This window comes from Gopherus flavomarginatus, chromosome 1, assembly GCF_025201925.1.
Source record: "Gopherus flavomarginatus isolate rGopFla2 chromosome 1, rGopFla2.mat.asm, whole genome shotgun sequence".
Classification (NCBI taxonomy): Eukaryota; Metazoa; Chordata; order Testudines; family Testudinidae; genus Gopherus; species Gopherus flavomarginatus.
The window spans coordinates 158793505-158812485 of NC_066617.1; the positions used below are offsets into that span (position 1 = coordinate 158793505).

Consider the following 18981-nt stretch of genomic DNA (forward strand, 5'->3'; position numbering starts at 1 on the left):
AAGAAGTAACAACAGCAACAACACAAGTATGTGTTGGGAGACGAGTGTGAAAGTAAGTGTGCATGCACGTGCATGTGTGTGCATGTGTGCGCGTGCTGGCTGCTGGGGAAGTCTGAGACACCATGTGCTGTCTCATTAAGGCACTCACTCACCGCCGGAAGGCTTGTTTAGACCACATCTGCTCTCCTGCTCCTGAGCCATGTCCCCCTTTCTCGGCGCTGCAGAGATGGGGAACGTGGGCAGGGAGGAGGACACCCTGACATCAGTAGTGCCCCCCCCCAATCTGCGCCCGCCCCCCCAACTCTGCACAGCAGCCAGGAGTGTCTGGAAGCTGTTGGCCAGGGCTCCAAGGCAGAGGGCAGGAGCAAGGTGGCCGCAAAGCAGCGGCAGGAGGGGCACCTGAACACACATTGCCAGATGTGCGTGGCTCTGCTAATGAAGTGCGTGCCACTTGATTAACTTCTGAGCAGCTGTGCAATGATGCAGCTTAGAGGGAATACAGGTGCTGTCTGAAGACTTTGCTTAGTGGTTCCATCTCGTCTAGTCTTTGGCTAGTAGGTGAGCTGATCATTTTGAAACCTCATGTTTGTTCCTGCACCTTTTGACTGCTGACAGGGAGAAATAATATTCATTTCCAAGACAGTGACGTTGATCTGATTCTGTATGTGGGCTACTGCTGGTCACAGGATTATCAGTAGTAACAGTGAAAAAGGAAAGCTAGATTCTGCAGAAATTGGTGGTACTTTCCTGGAAGAGATTGAAAAGTCCATTCACCTGTGGAAGTAACAAACTCACATTTTAAGAGTCATGTTTACTGCTTGAGTCCTTGAGCTACTAGATTGTCCCTCCATCTTACCTCTCTACCTTATAAAGAAGGAGAGTTTGGGTATCCTGCAGAGTTAGGAGCTTTTGTAAGGTAGCAAGAACTGAAGAGGATAACCGGGTAGCTCAGGGACCCTGGAGAATTAGCAGCTTTCCAGAACACAGGGAGCTAAAGGTAGGGATAGAGGCTTATTCACCACTTCAGGGTCTTCTGGGACTTTAAACAAACTGACTCATAACTGAGACAGTTATGTGTTTATGCATTTGATTTTAGAGCTGAATGTTTTAAGAGTGTAAAACAATGTGTTAACTTTTACACACAGCTTTGCTGACAGTAATCCAATAACTATGAACACTATGAATAACTTTACTATTTAAAAAACATGTTTCTAATACATATGTTATGCATGAGTATGTACATTTGTGGATTTTAGAAATGGTACAGTTTCTGAGGGAAGGGAATCAAAGAATCATAACACATCTTGCGGATTTGAAAAACGAATCACTTTAAACATTTATCCTGAACTTCTGAAACTTCATAAAAATTATTTTTCTTAAGCTAAAGTGACTACAAAATGTATAGGACTAGCTTGTTTCTATTAAAAGTTTGGGGGTGAGAGGGATCATTTTGTCAAATAAGGCTTTGTTTGCATTGGGAATTTTATCTTGGTTATGCTCGTTAGTAGCTAGCCACCAGTGTAAGTGAAGCAGTGCAAATGCCTAGTTTAGGTAGGTCAAGTTGTGATAAACTTTAGTTTGTATAGATATAGCTTAATCTGGTTTTAAAGTGCGTTAAGCAGCAATGATGCCGTCTGTCTATGGTAGTGGGGTTGTACTGGTGCAGCTAAACTGGTGTCTGGATGCTGAGGGCTGAACTCCCCAGTATAGACAAGGTTTCAGGTTCTTAATGGATTGCCGATCGCAGCCTTAACTGTGGAATTGTTGACAAGCACTTCCAAAGTTGTTGTTGTTTGTAGCTAGATATATATGTTTGAAGGAAAGAGTTCTTGCTCTACTGGTTAAATTGGCAATTTGGTTGCGGTAGTTACAGTAAAATATTGGGAAGTGGATTGTTGTTTGTTTCAGCAGTATAAATAACAAACTGTATTGCATGGAAGAAGTTAACTGTACCAGAGTACCAATTTCTATCTCACTAAATATGTGCCAAACAGTATATTACATTTTTCTTTGCATGGTTTCCTTTCTCTTCCCTTCATGTTAAGATGGTTCAAAACTGAGTAAAGTTACTCTGTCTTCAGTGATAGTCTGTCTGATAGTCTCACTCACGCCCGTATCTTAACTCAATGTTCTCTGCTTTTCCAGGAGATAAAGATGGCAGCAAAGTGACTACGGTGGTGGCAACTCCAGGACAGGGTCCAGATCGACCACAAGAAGTTAGCTATACAGACACCAAGGTGATTGGAAATGGATCTTTTGGTGTTGTGTATCAAGCCAAACTCTGCGATTCGGGAGAGCTTGTGGCCATTAAGAAAGTTCTTCAGGACAAAAGATTTAAGGTGAGATTTATATGAAACCTAGATTGTTCTTTAAAAATATTCCTGTATTTCTACTCTTTCCGATGGCAGGTTCTTTGGTGGCTTCCTTTTCATTGGTGTACGTAGACATAATGTTGTAATGTGAATCACTGTCATTATAATTTATTTTGCTTTGTGCATAGGAAGAAGTTTGAAATCCTAATTTGAAGGTGTTAGTGATATTTCTTGTATCAAAGTATTTGTGGTCCCAGATTGGGTTCCAGTAGCAAACAATTAACCTAGGGAAATAGGGAAAAGTGCTTCATTAAAAGTATTTTTTGACATGAGGAAACTGTCCTGATCATTAGTAAATAAGCAAGTGGGAGAGGATGGGGACGTTGAACTTTGTTCTAGATAGCCTAGCTTTGTAGATATAGCTATGTGGAGGGCCCTTCTCAAGCATTGAGAGAGGCCCCACACCAAGTGAGAAGGCAGTAGACAGAATGAGCACAGGGGAGTTGAGAGTCAGTGGGAGTTAGGCGCTAAGGGAAATTAGACCTCTAAATTTAATCACTTAGTCTATCTAAACCTCCGTATTAATAATAAGAAAACATGCAAAGTGAATCTATCTCTACTCAGTTTAAATGCACACTAACTATGGAGGGAGAAGGCAAGGAGTGGATTAATCAGGATAGGTGCCACTCAGTGTATTGTTCCAAGTATTGCAGCTGTGTAGGTCCCACGATATCAGAGGGATAAGGTGGGTGAGGTAATATCTTTTATTTAACCAATTTCTATTGGTGAAAGAGACAAGCTTTCAAGCTGCAGAGCTCTTTTCAGGTGGTCTTATATTGCAGAGAGTGCTTGCTTTGTGGTCAAGTGGTGTATGTCTGCACCTAATGCAAGCAGCTCGTGGCTCTCAGAGCTCAGGTACAGTATCTTGATGCCAGTGTTGCTGGACATTAGGAGCATCTAGAGATGGTATATAGGGATAGGATTGGCATGGTCCAGATACAAAGATTTCCAAGACAAATGTAAGCAAAAGGTGCAAGTTAAAGAGAAATGGTCAATTTGAAAATCAAATTTTCATCTTAAAGTTGGACGCCTATTTGTAACAAGTAGTAACACCTCAGATTGATTCCCCCAACCCAGTCTATCTGTCTTTTTTTTTTCCAGTTTGCTTAGTTTGTGCATTTGGCAGCACTTTGCGTGTAGTCATTTTCATTGTTGGTGGTTGTACGTCTGGTTTCCTGTCATAGCATGATGACATCACTCTCATGGACTGCTTTACCAGAGCTCACGTACATGCTCTTTCTCAGGCTTTGCACCACGGTTGTTACCAGTAATGGCATCAGCAAACCTGAATGGCACTGAGTAGGCAGAGACAGGCAAGCACACAGAAAGGGGGACAGAAGGATATATCTATGTAAGGAATCTTGCACTCATTTAAAGCATTTTGTTTTAACTCTTCTGAGTGAGAAACGAGAAATGTAACTACTTGCATTGTTCTTCTGTCTACCAGAGTGCCATTCCTGAGCCTTTTACACATCTGGTAATGGCTGGCCTGGGAAGGCATGCAGCGTATTGTGAGGGCAATGAAGAGAGAATTCTATGGATGGGGATTAGGTAAATGGTGGAGCTAGTCTGTTTTGAGAGAGAGGTATTACAATCCTCTTTTTGTGCGTTTTCAAGGGAGGCCAGTTAACTATTACCACTGCTAATGTTATAATTGTAAAATGCAAGGTAGTACATCGGACCAAATTCTTTGCTGCCTTACAGCTTGTGCATTCTCATGGACTTTACTGGAATTTCACTGGGCTTAAAAGTCAGAATTTGGGCCAGAATGCTAGTTTCTGTGGGTCAAACTCTTAAGACATTAGCAGTGGTAAGTTAAGTCATCTCATCTTTTCTTTATAAATCAGCATAGGTGGTTGTGTGATGCACTTAAACATAGGCAGTTGTTCCTTCTTCAATAACAGTGATGCAGTGCAGTAATGTTCCTAAGTTATAGCGTCTAACTTTTCAACTTCCTTTAAGCAATTAAGAGAAAATAAATTGCAGCTCTGAAATTAACATCTGTATTACATGTGTCTTCTTTATTCATTCAGGAAAGGCTCCTGATTTCAGTAGGATCGCTCACTTGAAGTGAGCACAATATTATCATCCTCCTCTTAACTGGCTCCTAGCTAATTGGTTAGGTAAGATGTGTATCAGCAGTACATATGTCCAGTTTGCAAAGACCTAATATTTCCTGGCTAGGTAGAAGTAATAGTAGGTTTATACAAAGAGATTTGAAGAATGAGCAGCAATCATATAGATTGTAGGTTCCCTAGGATGGGACCCAAGTCTTTCCTTTTTCTTGTACAACACCAAGCACACTGTCAGCTGAGTAAGGTGTGCAATTTTGCGAGACCTATTGGATATGCACACCAGTTCAGTATATGAAACTGAAGGCAAAATCACACTGGCCACCCAAGAAGCCAGGGCATCAAGCTGCACTGCTGCTCTTGAGGTGCTATGGCTTTTATTTTGGAGGAAGTGTGTGTGTGTGTGTACACATGCACATGTATATCACGGTCTGTAAGTTCCATATCTGATTCCAGAATTGAACTTGATCATCCTTCTGACCAAAGAATGTGGTTAAGGGCTGTGGTTAGGTTCAGTGTCCTTTAAAACCTGTCAGCCTTGCTTCTGAATCAGCTGGAAGGCATAAAAGGAGCACTAGGGGCTCTCCTTCCTTCTGCTGATTGAGCTGTTGCATCCCCAGCATTGCTGACTTAGGAAGAAGGGCTCAAGCTCAAGTCCTTAGCCTTGTGTATGCTAGATTTCCTTGGAAATCTGTCACCATTTCACTATTACTGGTATGGCTCTGCTGGTGGTGGTAGCTCAGGAAGTACTAGTGTAGACAGGACTCAGGTGCCTATGGGAGTTATCACAGTATGATCTAGATCTGCTCTGAGCAGAACTAGAGAAGACAATGATTAAAAGTAAGTGCTGTGTCTGTACTGGGGCTCCCAGGGGTGGAGGTGCACTGTTGATAATGCAACATGTGGAAGATTTTTCTAAAATGTCTGTCGTAGACACAGTCTTCGGCTGTTTGCCTTCTGTGGGTAGCAGGCCTAGCCTGTCAGGTTCAACCTTTTAAAATATCTTAGTAGATACCTGTAATTTGATAAATCCTTTATTGCTTCCATCTTTCTCATACAACAACCTTCAGAAGTTGGAGATCCGGGCGTGCTTGCTGGAGTTTTGGACTTCAGTCCTGTGGGAGGCACCTTCTGGCTTCAGCCCTGTGTGGACTGGGGTCTTGAGGCTTCAGCCCTGTGGGGCACGCCAGCTGGGCAAGGCAGCAGCAAACACTTGGGAGCCACAGGGAGAGCTGCTGCTTTTGCTGCTGCCTCTCCCAGCGGAGCTAAAGCAGCAGCCCCTCCCTGCAGTTCCCAGCTGTTTGCTGCTGTCTCTCCCCACTGAGCTAACACCTGGGAGTGGCGAGGAGGGGCTGCTGAGAGAAAAGGGGGGGGCATGACTCAAACTGCTGGGGTGAGGGGAACCTTTTACACTGTATCGCTCCACTCTCAGCAAGCACCAGTAGTCTTTGGCAGAAGCCTTTAGCCTAGGTTGACCAGATCACCACACTAAAGTATTGGGATGTGTTGGCCCTGCCCACAGTCCACCCCTGCTCCTCCTTATCTCCACCCCCACTCTGCCTCAGGTCCCGCTCCTTCCCCACTCTGGGGCCCCCCCTCTTTCTCATCTGCTGGCTTGCTGCGTCCCTCCTCAGTCCCCCACCCACCGCTTGCATCCCCGGCTGCCACTCACCCATATGGCACTGACTTCCCCTCTCCTGGGTGAGTGCTTGCCTACCCCCCCTGCCTCTTTCCTTCCCTGTGCTGTTCTTGCCCCTCCCCCATCCCACCCCCTTCCCCCAAGTCTCCACCCCTGCCCTGCCTCTTCTCCACCTCCTCCCCTGAGCACGCCACATACCCGCTCTTCCCCCCTCCCTCTTGGAAAGCAGTTTGGCAGCGGAAAGCGCTGAGGGGGGAGGGGCAGGATTTGGCGCGCTGTGGGGAGGTGGGAGAAGGAGGCGAAGAGGGGGGAGCTTGGCTGCAGTTTTTCCCTGTGGGTGCTCCGGAGCACCCACAGGGTCAGCGCCTCCTTCCCACTTGCCTCCTTTACTGAATATCAGGACAAATGGCGTCCTTATTGTACATTGATCAGGAAAAAGGGTTAAATATCGGGACAGTCCCGATTTTATTGGGACATCTGGTCATCCTACTCTAGCACCACCACCTCACTACAGGGCAGAAGTCCTGAGCGCCCCTCCCTCCCCTGCTGTCTGGTAGGCAGAGATTGGGGGCAGGGGGAGGGGAATCCGTGGGCTGCACTTAAACAGTTAAAGAACTCTATGTAAAATCTCTCGAGCCACGGTTTGGCCACCCCGGCATAGTTTAACAAGCGTAACACTGAGGGCACTCCTACTAAATTGAATCTGTCATCTTTTTTCTGGGTAATATGTGCTAGTCTCCAAATCTGTGCCTACTGAACTGAGAACTGCTGTATTTGATAGCTTTGTGTGTGTGTGTATGTGTGAGAGAGAGATGGGATCTGTGGAATCTTGGAGGGCTGATTGTTGGACATTCATCAATGCTTTCTTGGAAAAAGAATACTCTTCTGAAGGGCAGATTAGACAGTCTTGCCTCAGACAATTGCTTTAGCCACTCCTGGCTGAGTTGGAGGCTGCAGTGGAACAAAAAGTTGCAGAACAAATACATATATGAACCCTCAAAAGTTTGGTAGCATATTGGTAGCAGATGTTGCCTGTGTGGAGAAAAGACCATGGTGGCTGGAACAACTTTTCAAGAGTGCATTCCTTTTATTGCCAAAGAGCAGTAAACAGTTTCCAAACTCCATCACTGCCTGTAAAAATTAGTTTGATATGATGGCCTGTGCTTGGGTTAGAAGCTTGACACGAAGATAGAAGTATTCTAACAGATCCATTTGTACTTCCACTTTTTGCAGGTTTTAAACTGGACAGTGGACTAGTAAATGTACAAAATGGAACATTCTTGCTACTGGCTTGACAGGGAAAGAGCTAGATGTGACCCTCAGGGGTCTCTTATTCCAATTTGTGTTTCTTAAAACATCAGTCCATGGTGGTAGTTCGTTGAGGTTTTGCTTCTCAACAACAGTTAGCTTAGAACTCTGTGCGTAAATACCTGTGTTCTTAAGGCACGTCTACACTGGCAAAGTTACAGTGCTGCTCAGAGCACTGAAGGGAAACCACTATTGTGTGTTCACCCTGTCAGCTGCCTGCACGGTAGCGTGTTCACACTTACGGAACTTGCAGTGGTATTCGGAGCGGTGCACTTTGGGCAGCTATGCGCTATGCCTCTTCAGTCTGCAGGAATGGATCCCACACTGTTGACCAGTATGCTGCTTGCTGTGACCAACACAACACGAGTGTCAGTGGAGTTATTCCTTAAACTACAAAGGTAAGAAGAGTGTGACATTGATCTCGCCACGTGTAGTAGCTATGACATTGCTTGTGGCATTCACAGAAGTGCTGACCACATTGGAACGCCACTTTTGGGCTCAGGAAACAAGCACTGACTGGTGGGATCACATAGTCATGTATGTCAGGGATGACATCTGTGGTTGCAGAACTTTTGGGTGAGGAAAGACACATTCATGGGACTGTGTGATGAGCTCACCCCAACCCTGCAGCACAAGGATACGAGAATGAGAGCTGCCCTGTCATTGGAGAAGCATGTGGCGATTGCACTTTGAAAGCTGGCTACTTCAGATTGCTATCAATCGGTCGCTAACCAGTTCGGAGTGGGAAAGTTGACCATTGAACTTGTATTGATGGAAGTGTGCAGGGCCATTTTTCGCTTCCTGCTCCGAAAGACCGTGACTTTTGACAACTTGCATGACATTGTGGCTGGCTTTGCACAAATGGGCTTCCCTAACTGTGGAAGGGTGATAGATGACACGCACATTCCAATTCTGGCACCGACCACCTAGCCACCAAGTACATTTAATCGCAAGGGATATTTCTCAATGGTTCTCCAGATGCTTGTGGATCATCGTGGGAGTTTTTCAAACATTAACGCGGGCTGGTCTGGAAAAGTGCATGACGCGTGCATCTTTCTGAACACTGGTTTGTTCAGGAAACTGCAAGCAGGGACTTTCTTCCCGGACTGGAAGGTCACAGTAGGGGAAGTTGAAATGCCTATTGTGGTTCTGGGAGACCCTGCCTTCCCCTTAATACCGTGGCCTATAAAGCCATACACAAGACAACTTGACAGCAGCAAGGAGCAGTTCAACAACAGGCTGAGCAAGTGCAGAATGACTGTTTGGCTGTTTAAAAGCCCGCTGGCGCTGCCTCTGTGGGATGCTGGACCTGGCGAATGACAATATTCCTATGCGTATAACCGTGTGCTGTATGCTTCATAATATTTGTGAAGGGAAGGATGAAAGCTTCTCTGAGGGCTGGACCGCAGAGGCTCAGTGTCTGGAGGCTGAGTTTGAACAGCCAGAGACCAGGGCTTTTAGAGGGGCACAGCATGGGGCCATAAGGATGCTTTGAGGCAGCAATTTGAAACTGAAAGCCACTAATATTTGTTGCTATGCTTGGGAGTGCAGTGCTTGTAATGCTAGGAGGTGATTGGTGCACATGATGCAATAAGCGGGTTTAACATAATTGTATGTTGCTTTGCAGGGCTCTTTTTGTTTTCAGTTAATAGAATAAAGATTGCTTTCAAACCAACACAATTCTTTTATTTAAAGACAACCACCAGAGGAGAGAGTCAAACAAAAATAAAACAGCAGGGATGGGGATGGGGAAGGGAAGGTCCCAGGCGTTGTCGTCACCATCCCAGGATGGCTAAAGATTTGTGTATGTCCAGGAATCATATCCAGCCTTCTCCTTTGGAGTACGATGCAACGGGTTCTGTGCTTCAGCAGGGCCAAACTGCAGAAGGATGGGTGTTGAGTGCAGTGGGTAGCAGGAGTCCACAGTGCTGGACTGCGAAGTGGGAGGAGTGGAATGCTGCGGGTATAGACTGCAGCCAGGAGGTTGATAAGAGTGTATTGGCAGTGTCTGGAGGGCTCATGGGAAAGAGTTTTGTGACAGCAGCTGCAGGGGAGGGCGGGTGCCGCTCCATGGCTTCAGTCGGGCATGCCGTGTTCTTCTTTTGGTCCCTCTTCTCTCTGTCCTGCCTCTTCTTCAATTCCTGTTTCTCGGCGGTGGAGTGCATCGTAACTTAACGCAGAAAGTCCTCCTTAGTTCTTCTTGGCTGCTTTCTAATTCTGACCAGCTGTTCAGCCGGTGATAACAAAGAGGGAGGCTGGGCTCCCAAGCTCATCTCTGTGAAGTTTAAACGCAACATTGTGCAGAAGCAGTATTGTTTGCAACACACAGAACACTGATTCAGTGATTTAAAACACAGCCAGTATTCACACACATGTCACTAACTGGCTGACCCCAGGCAAGCACACGTGAGCCCCCAAAATGGTGAGTAGCTGCAGGGGCAGGGTAAATCACTTTTCCCGGACCCTGCTGTACACTGGGCATGTGGCTTTTGGGGAGAGCCAGCACTGTAGGGAGGGCCTGATAATCATTCCTGTCCCCTCACTTTCCACAGGATGTGATTATCATGGAAGATATCTTGCTGTTGACGGTGAGCAGGGAATCAAGGGAGAGTCTTCTCGAAGCCTGCAGCTTCTGCCCTGGCACCTTTGTGGCTTGCCTGTGTGCGGCAATGGTCCCCGCCCCAACCCTGTGATGGCACAGTGGTGCGGGAAAGTTACCCTTAATGGGGCAAGAAACAAAACAGCTCTGCTGAAGAACCCGTGGCAGCAGATTGCCCAGTATCTCCACGAGAGTTTCCTGGAGATCTCTGAGGGAGATTCCTATGATGTCAGAGAGTCAATCAGCAGCCTGTTCCTCAGCTCAGACTAGCCTGCTTTCTGAAACCCTCCTGCCCCCAACAACTCGATTCAGCAATTCCCAAAATTAGTTCCGCTTACCAGGAGCCTCCTCTCCTGTTTGCATTTCACCAAGATCTGACTGCTGTGACTGGCTAGCCTCCTCCGGGGTAGAAAAGAGCTCCTGGCTGCATGCATCTCTGGCCCCCGAGTCATCCTCTGCCTCTTAGTCCCCCTCCACATCATCAGCCAAGATTTTCCTCCTCCTGGCTTGGTCTACTCTCAAGTGGCATGTGAGCTACCAAAGTATCCACAATGATCTTCGCAGTGGAGGTGAGGTCGCCGCTGAGTATCGCATCCAGCGCTTTGTAGAACCAGCGGCTCCTGGGCACAGCACTGTAGCACCAGTTTGCCTCCTGCACCTTGTGGTAGGCGTTCCGCAGCGCCTTCGCTTTGACCCTGCACTGCAGCATGTCGCAGTCATGGCCCCTTTCTGTCATGAATCATGAAATCTGTCCATAGGTATCATAATTCCTATGTCTGGAGCGGAGCTGGGACTGGACAGTCTCCTCTCCCCAAATTGTGATGAGGTCCAGCGGCTCGGCATTGCTGCAAGCAGGGGATTGCCTAGTGCAGGTGCAGGACTGACTATCTGGAAAGATGCTCTGAGACCACTGCACACATCACCGAGCAAACAGGAAGGGGACGTTCAAATTTCTAAAAGATTTACAGGGTGGAGATGACAGTCACCTTAGGGTAGGGCAGTAGAATTCAAACCGATGACCAGAGAGGTGAGACCAGGCGTTGTGAGACACCTCCCAGAGGCCAATCACAGCGCTGTAATCGCCACGATATCTGTAGTGGTACTGTAGCCCTGGTGCAGAAAGATCTTCGCCTCTCGGGGTGGTTTTTTTTTAAAGTGCTGCAACTGCCCAGTTCTGTGCACTAGGTGGCTTGACAGTGTGTACATCTCAGGAGTTATAGCGCAGAAAGCTGCTTTACTGCGCACAAACTTGCCAGTGTGGACAGAGCCTTATTCTCTTAGTCCATGTGTCCAGAGGGCTAGATATATAATAGAAGATGCAGGTCTGACTCAGTTATTAAAACACGAGGGCTGAGGAGGAGGTCTCTAGTTCAGGGGTTTGTCATGTGGGGAGAATGGAGCTTGTACCAAGGAGACTGTGATTTAAATTTCCTTTATGGCTGGTGAGGTTGGACCGGAAACTAATTAGTTTGGGAATGCAAAATTCATCAGTTATAGTTAGCCTAGAGGATGAGAAGGAAAGGTTTGTAATCTGCAGGTTTGGTAGTGGCTCTACAGTGTGGAAATCTGTTCACTGATTGGGAAATATCTGGCATAGGAAGGTGTTTTCCCCTCACACCTACTTTTATTAAAGCAACTGAGCTCAGGCCCCATCTTCATGTGTGCTAGAGACATTATACATATGTATATACAGGTAATGAAATATTGAATACTAATGTACATTTCCAGATAGAATTCCTACATTAAGGTTGGGAGTACATATTGGTAATGTAAAGATAAGAAACATTATGGGGATGTTGTAATTATTCCAAAATCAGGAAGTTCAGAGTTAAGGTTACATACACATCAAAAGAAATCCAGACATGGATTAAGACACGGAAATGCACACTTAAGGTATCCAAACTGCCATAACTGTGCCTTGTAGTGACACCATGCAATAGCCAGATGATTATGGCTAAAACAGGGGTCCCTGCCATGGTGTCCGCTGGGACGTCTAAGTGCACCCGCGTACTGGCCGGCAGACAAGCATCTGCCGAAATGCTGCCGAAATTCGGCTGCATTTTGGCGGTGACACCTCTGGATGACACCGCTTGTCAGCAGCATTTCAGTGGATGCTTGTCTGCCGCCATGGTCCTCCGTGGCTTGTTAGACGAGAAAGGTTGGGGACCACTGGGCTAAGAGACTGTAGTTGGAGCTGGGATATTGGGAATCTGCAAGGAAATCCTAAGCAGCAATTTACATTTTCTTATTTTTGAAGTTTGCATATAAAGTGAGATGAGTTTCCAATTCTGGTCAGAATCGCCACTTTGAGAGACTGATAGATGGCATGTGTTCCTCAGTAACGTGTTACCAGAGTTGTCAACACAGTTTAAACTTTAGTTTGACATCTTCATCATCTGGACCCATGGGAAGGAGACTCTGGAAAAATTCCACCATGATTTCAACAGCTTCCACCCCACCATCAACCTCAGCCTGGACCAATCTACACGGGAGGTCCACTTTCTTGACACCACGGTGCAAATAAGTGATGGTCACATTAACACCACCCTATATCGAAAACCCAGCGACCGCTATGCCTACCTTCATGCCTCCAGCTTCCATCCCGGGCACATCACACGATCCATTGTCTACAGCCAAGCACTGAGGTACAACCGCATCTGCTCTAACCCCTCAGACAGAGACCAACACCTACAAAATCTCCACCAAGCATTCTCAAAACTACAATACCCGCACGAGGAAATAAGGAAACAGATCAACAGAGCCAGACGTGTACCCAGAAGCCTCCTACTGCAAGACAAACCCAAGAGAGAAACCAACAGGACTCCACTGGCCATCACATACAGCCCCCAGCTAAAACCCCTCCAACGCATCATCAAGGATCTACAACCCATCCTGGATAATGATCCCACACTTTCACAGGCCTTGGGTGGCAGGCCAATCCTTGCCCACAGACAACCTGCCAACCTGAAACATATTCTCACCAGTAACTGCACACCACACCATAATAACTCTAGCTCAGGAACCAATCCATGCAACAAACCTCGATGCCAACTCTGCCCACATATCTACACCAGCGACACCATCACAGGACCTAACCAGATCAGCCACACCATCACTGGTTCATTCACCTGCACATCCACCAATGTAATATACGCCATCATATGCCAGCAATGCCCATCTGCTATGTACATCGGCCAAACTGGACAGTCTCTACGGAAAAGGATAAATGGACACAAATCAGACATTAGGAATGGCAATATACAAAAACCTGTAGGAGAGCACTTCAACCTCCCTGGCCACACTATAGCAGACCTTAAGGTGGCCATCCTGCAGCAAAAAAACTTCAGGACCAGACTTCAAAGAGAAACTGCTGAGCTTCAGTTCATCTGCAAATTTGACACCATCAGCTCAGGATTGAACAAAGACTGTGAATGGCTTGCCAATTACAGAACCAGTTTCTCCTCTCTTGGTTTTCACACCTCAACTGCTAGAACAGGGCCTCATCCTCCCTGATTGAACTGACCTCGTTATCTCTAGCTTGCTTGCTAGCACACTTATATATACCTGCCTCTGGATATTTCCATTACATGCATCTGAGGAAGTGGGTATTCACCCACGAAAGCTCATGCTCCAAAACGTCTGTTAGTCTATAAGGTGCCACAGGATTCTTTGCTGCTTTTACAGATCCAGACTAACACGGCTACCCTCTGATACTTTAGTTTGAATGGTTGTCTTGATCTTTCAGGATTTATTTTAAAAACAGCGTCGAAAATTTGGTTTTCTGGATAAAAAGATCTGAAAACTCAGTGCCAGTGGTGAGCCCAAGGCTAAAAGTTCGGTGTTCTGAGTGCATTTGTGAGGTTAATGCTAAATAACAGATCACCATAATGCAGTGAAATATTGTGCTTAACCTACTTGCAGAAAAGCAGCACGTGTAAACTGGCTTCTGAAGCCCAGCAATCCAGTGATCTGTTGCCATATGAGATCACACTTCAGTTCCGGCCCTCACAAAAAGCGGCATTGACTGATTCAGCCATAGCTACTGCTGACCCTCTTCAGTCATAGGGAATGTTGCTACAATATGGGACCCTGTTTCCAGACCCCTATTCACACCCCTGCCCTCTGACAGGCCCCCCCTTGCCCCAGGACTCCCATGCTTATCCAACCCCCCCGTCCCCTGACCACCCCCTAGAACCTCCGCCCCATCCAACCACCCCCTGCTCCCTGTCCCCTGACTGCCTCCCCCGGACCCCTGGCCCCCTTACCATGCTGCTCAGAGCAGCATGTCTGGCAGCCGTGCCACCCAGCTGGCGCCAGACATGCCTCCACACTACTCGACAGGCGTGCGCAACCCCGCCTCCCAGAGCGCTGCCTGCGCCGTGGCGTGGCTGTGGGGGAGGTGGGACAGTGGGGGAGGGGCCAGGAGCTAGCCTCCCAGACCAGGCAGGACAGTCCTGTGGGCTGGATATGGCCCGCGGGCCATAGTTTGCCCACCTCTGATATAAGGAGATCAGTGAGCCCTGTTTGAATTAAAATGCTGCATTTTAGGTCATTGGGAAGGCCTGCCTCGTACAAGTCATTTTACAAGTCAGTTAGCAGCGTTGCATACTGCCTTTAAAAAGTCCCACAGAATAAGGTTGCCCAGCTGCAAAGGGTTTTCAACACCTTTCACATTTGGGCTATGTTGTTTTTTAGCCACACTTACGATATGTGTGAATGCATTATTATTTGGCTGGTATAACCTCAGCACAACCTGTTGTTTTTAGGAGGAATATAACTGGAATAGATGGCCAAATATTCAGGCATATTATACTGCTGGGAAGAGATTTACCTATTCAATTTGTGCCCCAAAGCAGGGCTTTTTATTTTTAAAATGCTTGGCTCCTAACTCAGACCATTACCAATTTTGTGGTCCTCTTTGAATTCACTCTTCGTTTCTTACCTTATTAAAATGTTTTACTAAAATAGCTCATCAAAATTTTTTGGTTTTGTTGGTTTGTTGATTTGTTGGCTATAAACGTGAGAGAGGCAAGACAAGCACATCCCATCCCAGTGTCAATGAGCCCTAGTGTTCAGTAACATCTTGCTCCTGTTCTTTCAGGCTGCTCCATTATGTTGTTGATCAGACGGGCTGTTAAGTTCTGAACCAATTGTAGTTTGTTTTTTTTAAAAGGTTGCAGTCACTCCAGTGCACCACATTCTTCACTGGCTTCCTGTTGAGTACTGGTTCATATTCAAGGTTTCAGTTTTCCCCTTCAGAGCCTTTAATGGGGTTGGCTTGAGTTACTGGAGGGGACTATCTGCCCTGTGTGATCATGACATCCAGCAATTATCTTACACTGGAGCAATGGAACTTCAAGAGTGAGATATATGTGTGTGGGAGACAGAGCTTCCTTGGAAACTAGCCCACAAATCTGGAATCCACTCCTAGGAAAGATCAGGGGGAGCACACATTTTCTATGGTCTTAGGGCACAATGCAAAACCCACATTGACTGAGCCTTCTCACAATAATCTCATTTAAAACAAAATATACAGAATAAACTGTCTGGTCCCTTCAGACTGGAGGTGTGTGCAGGGAGGGATGTATCTCTATAATTTTGGGAAGTGCTCAGCACTTTAGTTATGGGAGGCCACATAAAGAGGGAAATTGAAAAAAGATCTTTTCATTACATCTCAGCCAGGCTGCAGGGTGACTTCCTGCTTGACCACCACTCAATTAATTTCAAGATCTCTTGGCTTGTTTTGAAACTTCAATAATATGTGGTAACATACTTGTACATGGGTTTTGCCTTGGGTAGAGGACATTCAAATTCAGCATAGACGTGTATACAGTTGGGGAATTCTTTGATATGGGAAAGGCGAGCAAATAAGGGATGACATAGAGAAGGCAGAAGCATTTAATGTCTTTTTTTACTTAAGTCTTCACTTAAAAAAAAGTTAATTGTGACCAGGTGTTTAACACAGTTTAACAGGGGAGAAGGATCTCTTCTTATGGAAAGAACAAGTTAAATAATACTTAGATAAGTTAGATGAATTCAAGTCATGAAGGCCTGATGGAACCAAAGTAAATCTCTGGCCTATCAGCTGTTGTCTTTAAAAACTCATGGAGGACAGTTAGACTGGATATGGGAAAGCATAGTATATATTTTCAAAAAGAGGAGAAAGGAATACCTGGAAAATTATAGACTAGATCAACCTAACTTTGATATCCAGAAATATTCTGGAACTAATTATTAAACAATCAGTTTATTCAAACCTGGAGGATAAAGTAATAAGTAATAGCCAACATGGAATTGTCCAGAATAAATCAAGCCAAACCAACCTAATTTCCTTCTTTTACATGATAACTAGCCTAATGTATGGGGGGAAGCAATAGACTTGAGTCTTTAATAAGGTTTTTCACACTGCCCCACATGACATTCTCATAAGCAAACTATGGAAATCTGGTCTGGATGAAATTACTATAAGGCGGGTGCACAACTGACTGAAAGACCATACTTGGAGTAGGTAAGATTTGCTGTGAGACTAGGAGTACTGATCTAGTGGGTCTTGCATGGGTCAGTCCTGGGTCTAGTACTAGTCAATGACTTAGATAATGACTTAGATAATGGAGTGGAGAGTGTGCCTAAAATTTGTGGATGGCACCAATATGGGAGGGATTAAAAGCACTTTGGAGGACAGAATTAAAAATTATCTTGATAGATTGGAGAATTAGCTTAAAATCAATAAGATGAAATTTAGTAAAGAGAAGTGCAAAGTACTACACTTAAGAAAGACAAATCAAATGTAAAAGCAGTACTGCAGGAGAGGATCTGAAGGTTATATTGGATCACAGATTGAATGAGAGTCAGTAATGTGATGCTGCAGTGAAAAAGGCAAATATCTTTCTGAGTATATTAATAGTAGTGTTGTATGTAAGGCACATAAAGTAACCATTCTGCGCTACTCTGCATTGGTAAGGCCTCAACTGGAGTACATTGTCCGGTTCTGGGTGCCATACTTTAAGAAAGATGTGAACAAATTAGAGAGTCCAGAGGAGAGAAACAAAGAGGCTTAGAAAACATGATCTGTGAGAGAGGTTGAAAGAATTGGGCATCTTTTTAGTCTAGAAAAGGCTGCGGGGGAGAGGGGGAGGCATAAGTCTTTAAATATGTCCTTTTTATAACCTTTCTGTGATCAATTGATCTCCATGTCTGCTGAGGGTTAGATAAGAAGTAATTGGCTTAGTTTGTCACAAGGGAGATTCAGGTTGGATTTTAGGAAGAATCTTTCAAATTGTAAGGATAGTTAAGAATCAGAACAGGTTACTTAAAAAGGTTATGGAATCCCAGTTACTGGAGATTTTAATGAACAGGTTAGACAAATGCCTGTCAGGGATGGTCTAGGTATACTTAATCCTGTCTCAATGCAGGGGATGACCTAGATGAACTAGAGTCCCGTCCAGCTCTATATTTCTAGAATTGCTTCCTTTCTTTCTCCCATCTCAGGTGGACATGAAGTTTTAAAGCCATCTTCCATGCCCCTGAGAACTATGGTTTTCAAAGTATTAAAGGCTATATATAATGGTTGCATGTTTCTTGGTCGCTAAAAGTTAAATCACCTCGTCAGCCTTGCTCTGAGAAGTAGCAACAAGACATTAGAAACTAATGCAAAGAAGCAACTTTTGGCAAGTATCTGTAGTGCAGAGACATGCATACTATCTAGGAGTACTCCTCGAGATATGGAGGTAGAGTGCCAGCCTTGCCTCAGCACTCCCTGGGCACCACTTGCTTCCTCCTCCTATCAAACAGAGTTGTGAGCTCCAACACCAGCCTCTGTGCCCTTTAGACCGGCTCCTTTGAGTGCTCCTGCTTCCTTGGTGCAGCAGACATCAGACCAAGGCTGCCTACTGGTGCTGAGAATTCCAGAGTTGTATGCTGCAGGTAGAGATTTACTCTGCCTCTTGGTACCAGGTTCTCTGCTTGTCCAGGATGTAGACCAGGGATCTCAAACACGCGGCTCATGGAGTTATTTGCTGCAGCTTGCTAAGCTCCCTGCACCTGTACCCGCCTCCCTGGAGTTATTTCTTGCTGCCTCCACCGCCCTTCTCCCCGGCGCCGCCCTCCCGCCCCCACCCCGCTCCTCTGCCTTCCTCCAGGCACTTCCTGCCACCCATCAGCTGTTCGGCAGCACTTAGTGCTTTCCAAGAGGGAGGGGTGAGCCGTGCGCTCAAGGGAGGAGGTAGAGAAGAAGTGGGGCAGGGGCAGGGATTTGGGGAAGGGGTTGGAATAGGGCCAAGGAGGGGATGGAGTTGGGATGAGGACTTTGGGGAAGGGGTTGGAATAGTGGTTGGGAAGGGTAGGAAGAGGCGACGGGGCTGGGAGCAGTGGTGGGCGGAGTTTATACCTTTATATGAAAAGGTGTCAGTGATGTGGCCCTCTGGCCAATGTACTAATCCTCATGTGGCCCTTGTGGTGATTTGAGTTTGAGATCCCTGATCTAGACTTGCTGCTACTGATTGCATCAGAGGCTCCAGCATGGTCTGTGTCTGCTGGGGTATTCCATTCCATTATGGCTGCAGAGTCTCAGCCTGTGATGCCAACGGTGGGCAAGGTTTTGGCGCAGACAGCCCTTGCCCAGCCAGTGCTGTCAGGAGTTAAGCCACATATGGTGTCCTCAGTACCAACTACATCAAATCTGAGACTCCATTCTCCAGCACTGAGTGATACTGCACTGCCGTGACTGTCGGACTGTTTCGGGTCTTCCTCAGAGTTGGAGATGGGGTCTACGTGCACTGTTTCTGAGATGAAGCTTTACATTCCTTCGCCCTCACCGGGAAGATTCTAGTCATGTTAACCATTTTATCCATGCTCTTCTTTTCTCACTCAGTTTGCAGCCAGTCAGATGTTCGTAGCGCTAGTGGGGATGAGAGTTTCATCCATTCATCTCTGTGTGTTGCTTTTAAGGGGCTCTGTAGAACAGAGTAGCTAATAACTTCCTGATTAACATAC

At 46.1% G+C, this 18981-nt stretch overlaps 1 protein-coding gene across 4 annotated transcripts in view; it reads left to right on the top strand.

Annotated features, from left to right (window-relative positions):
- GSK3B (glycogen synthase kinase 3 beta) overlaps window positions 1–18981 on the top strand; it is a 256101-nt gene that overhangs the window by 84282 nt on the left and 152838 nt on the right. For all 4 annotated transcript variants that reach the window (XM_050959745.1, XM_050959759.1, XM_050959735.1 and 1 more), the window contains exon 2: window positions 2146–2339. In XM_050959745.1, the coding sequence (XP_050815702.1) occupies window positions 2146–2339 (194 nt within the window). The remainder of the gene's footprint in view (window positions 1–2145; window positions 2340–18981) is intronic.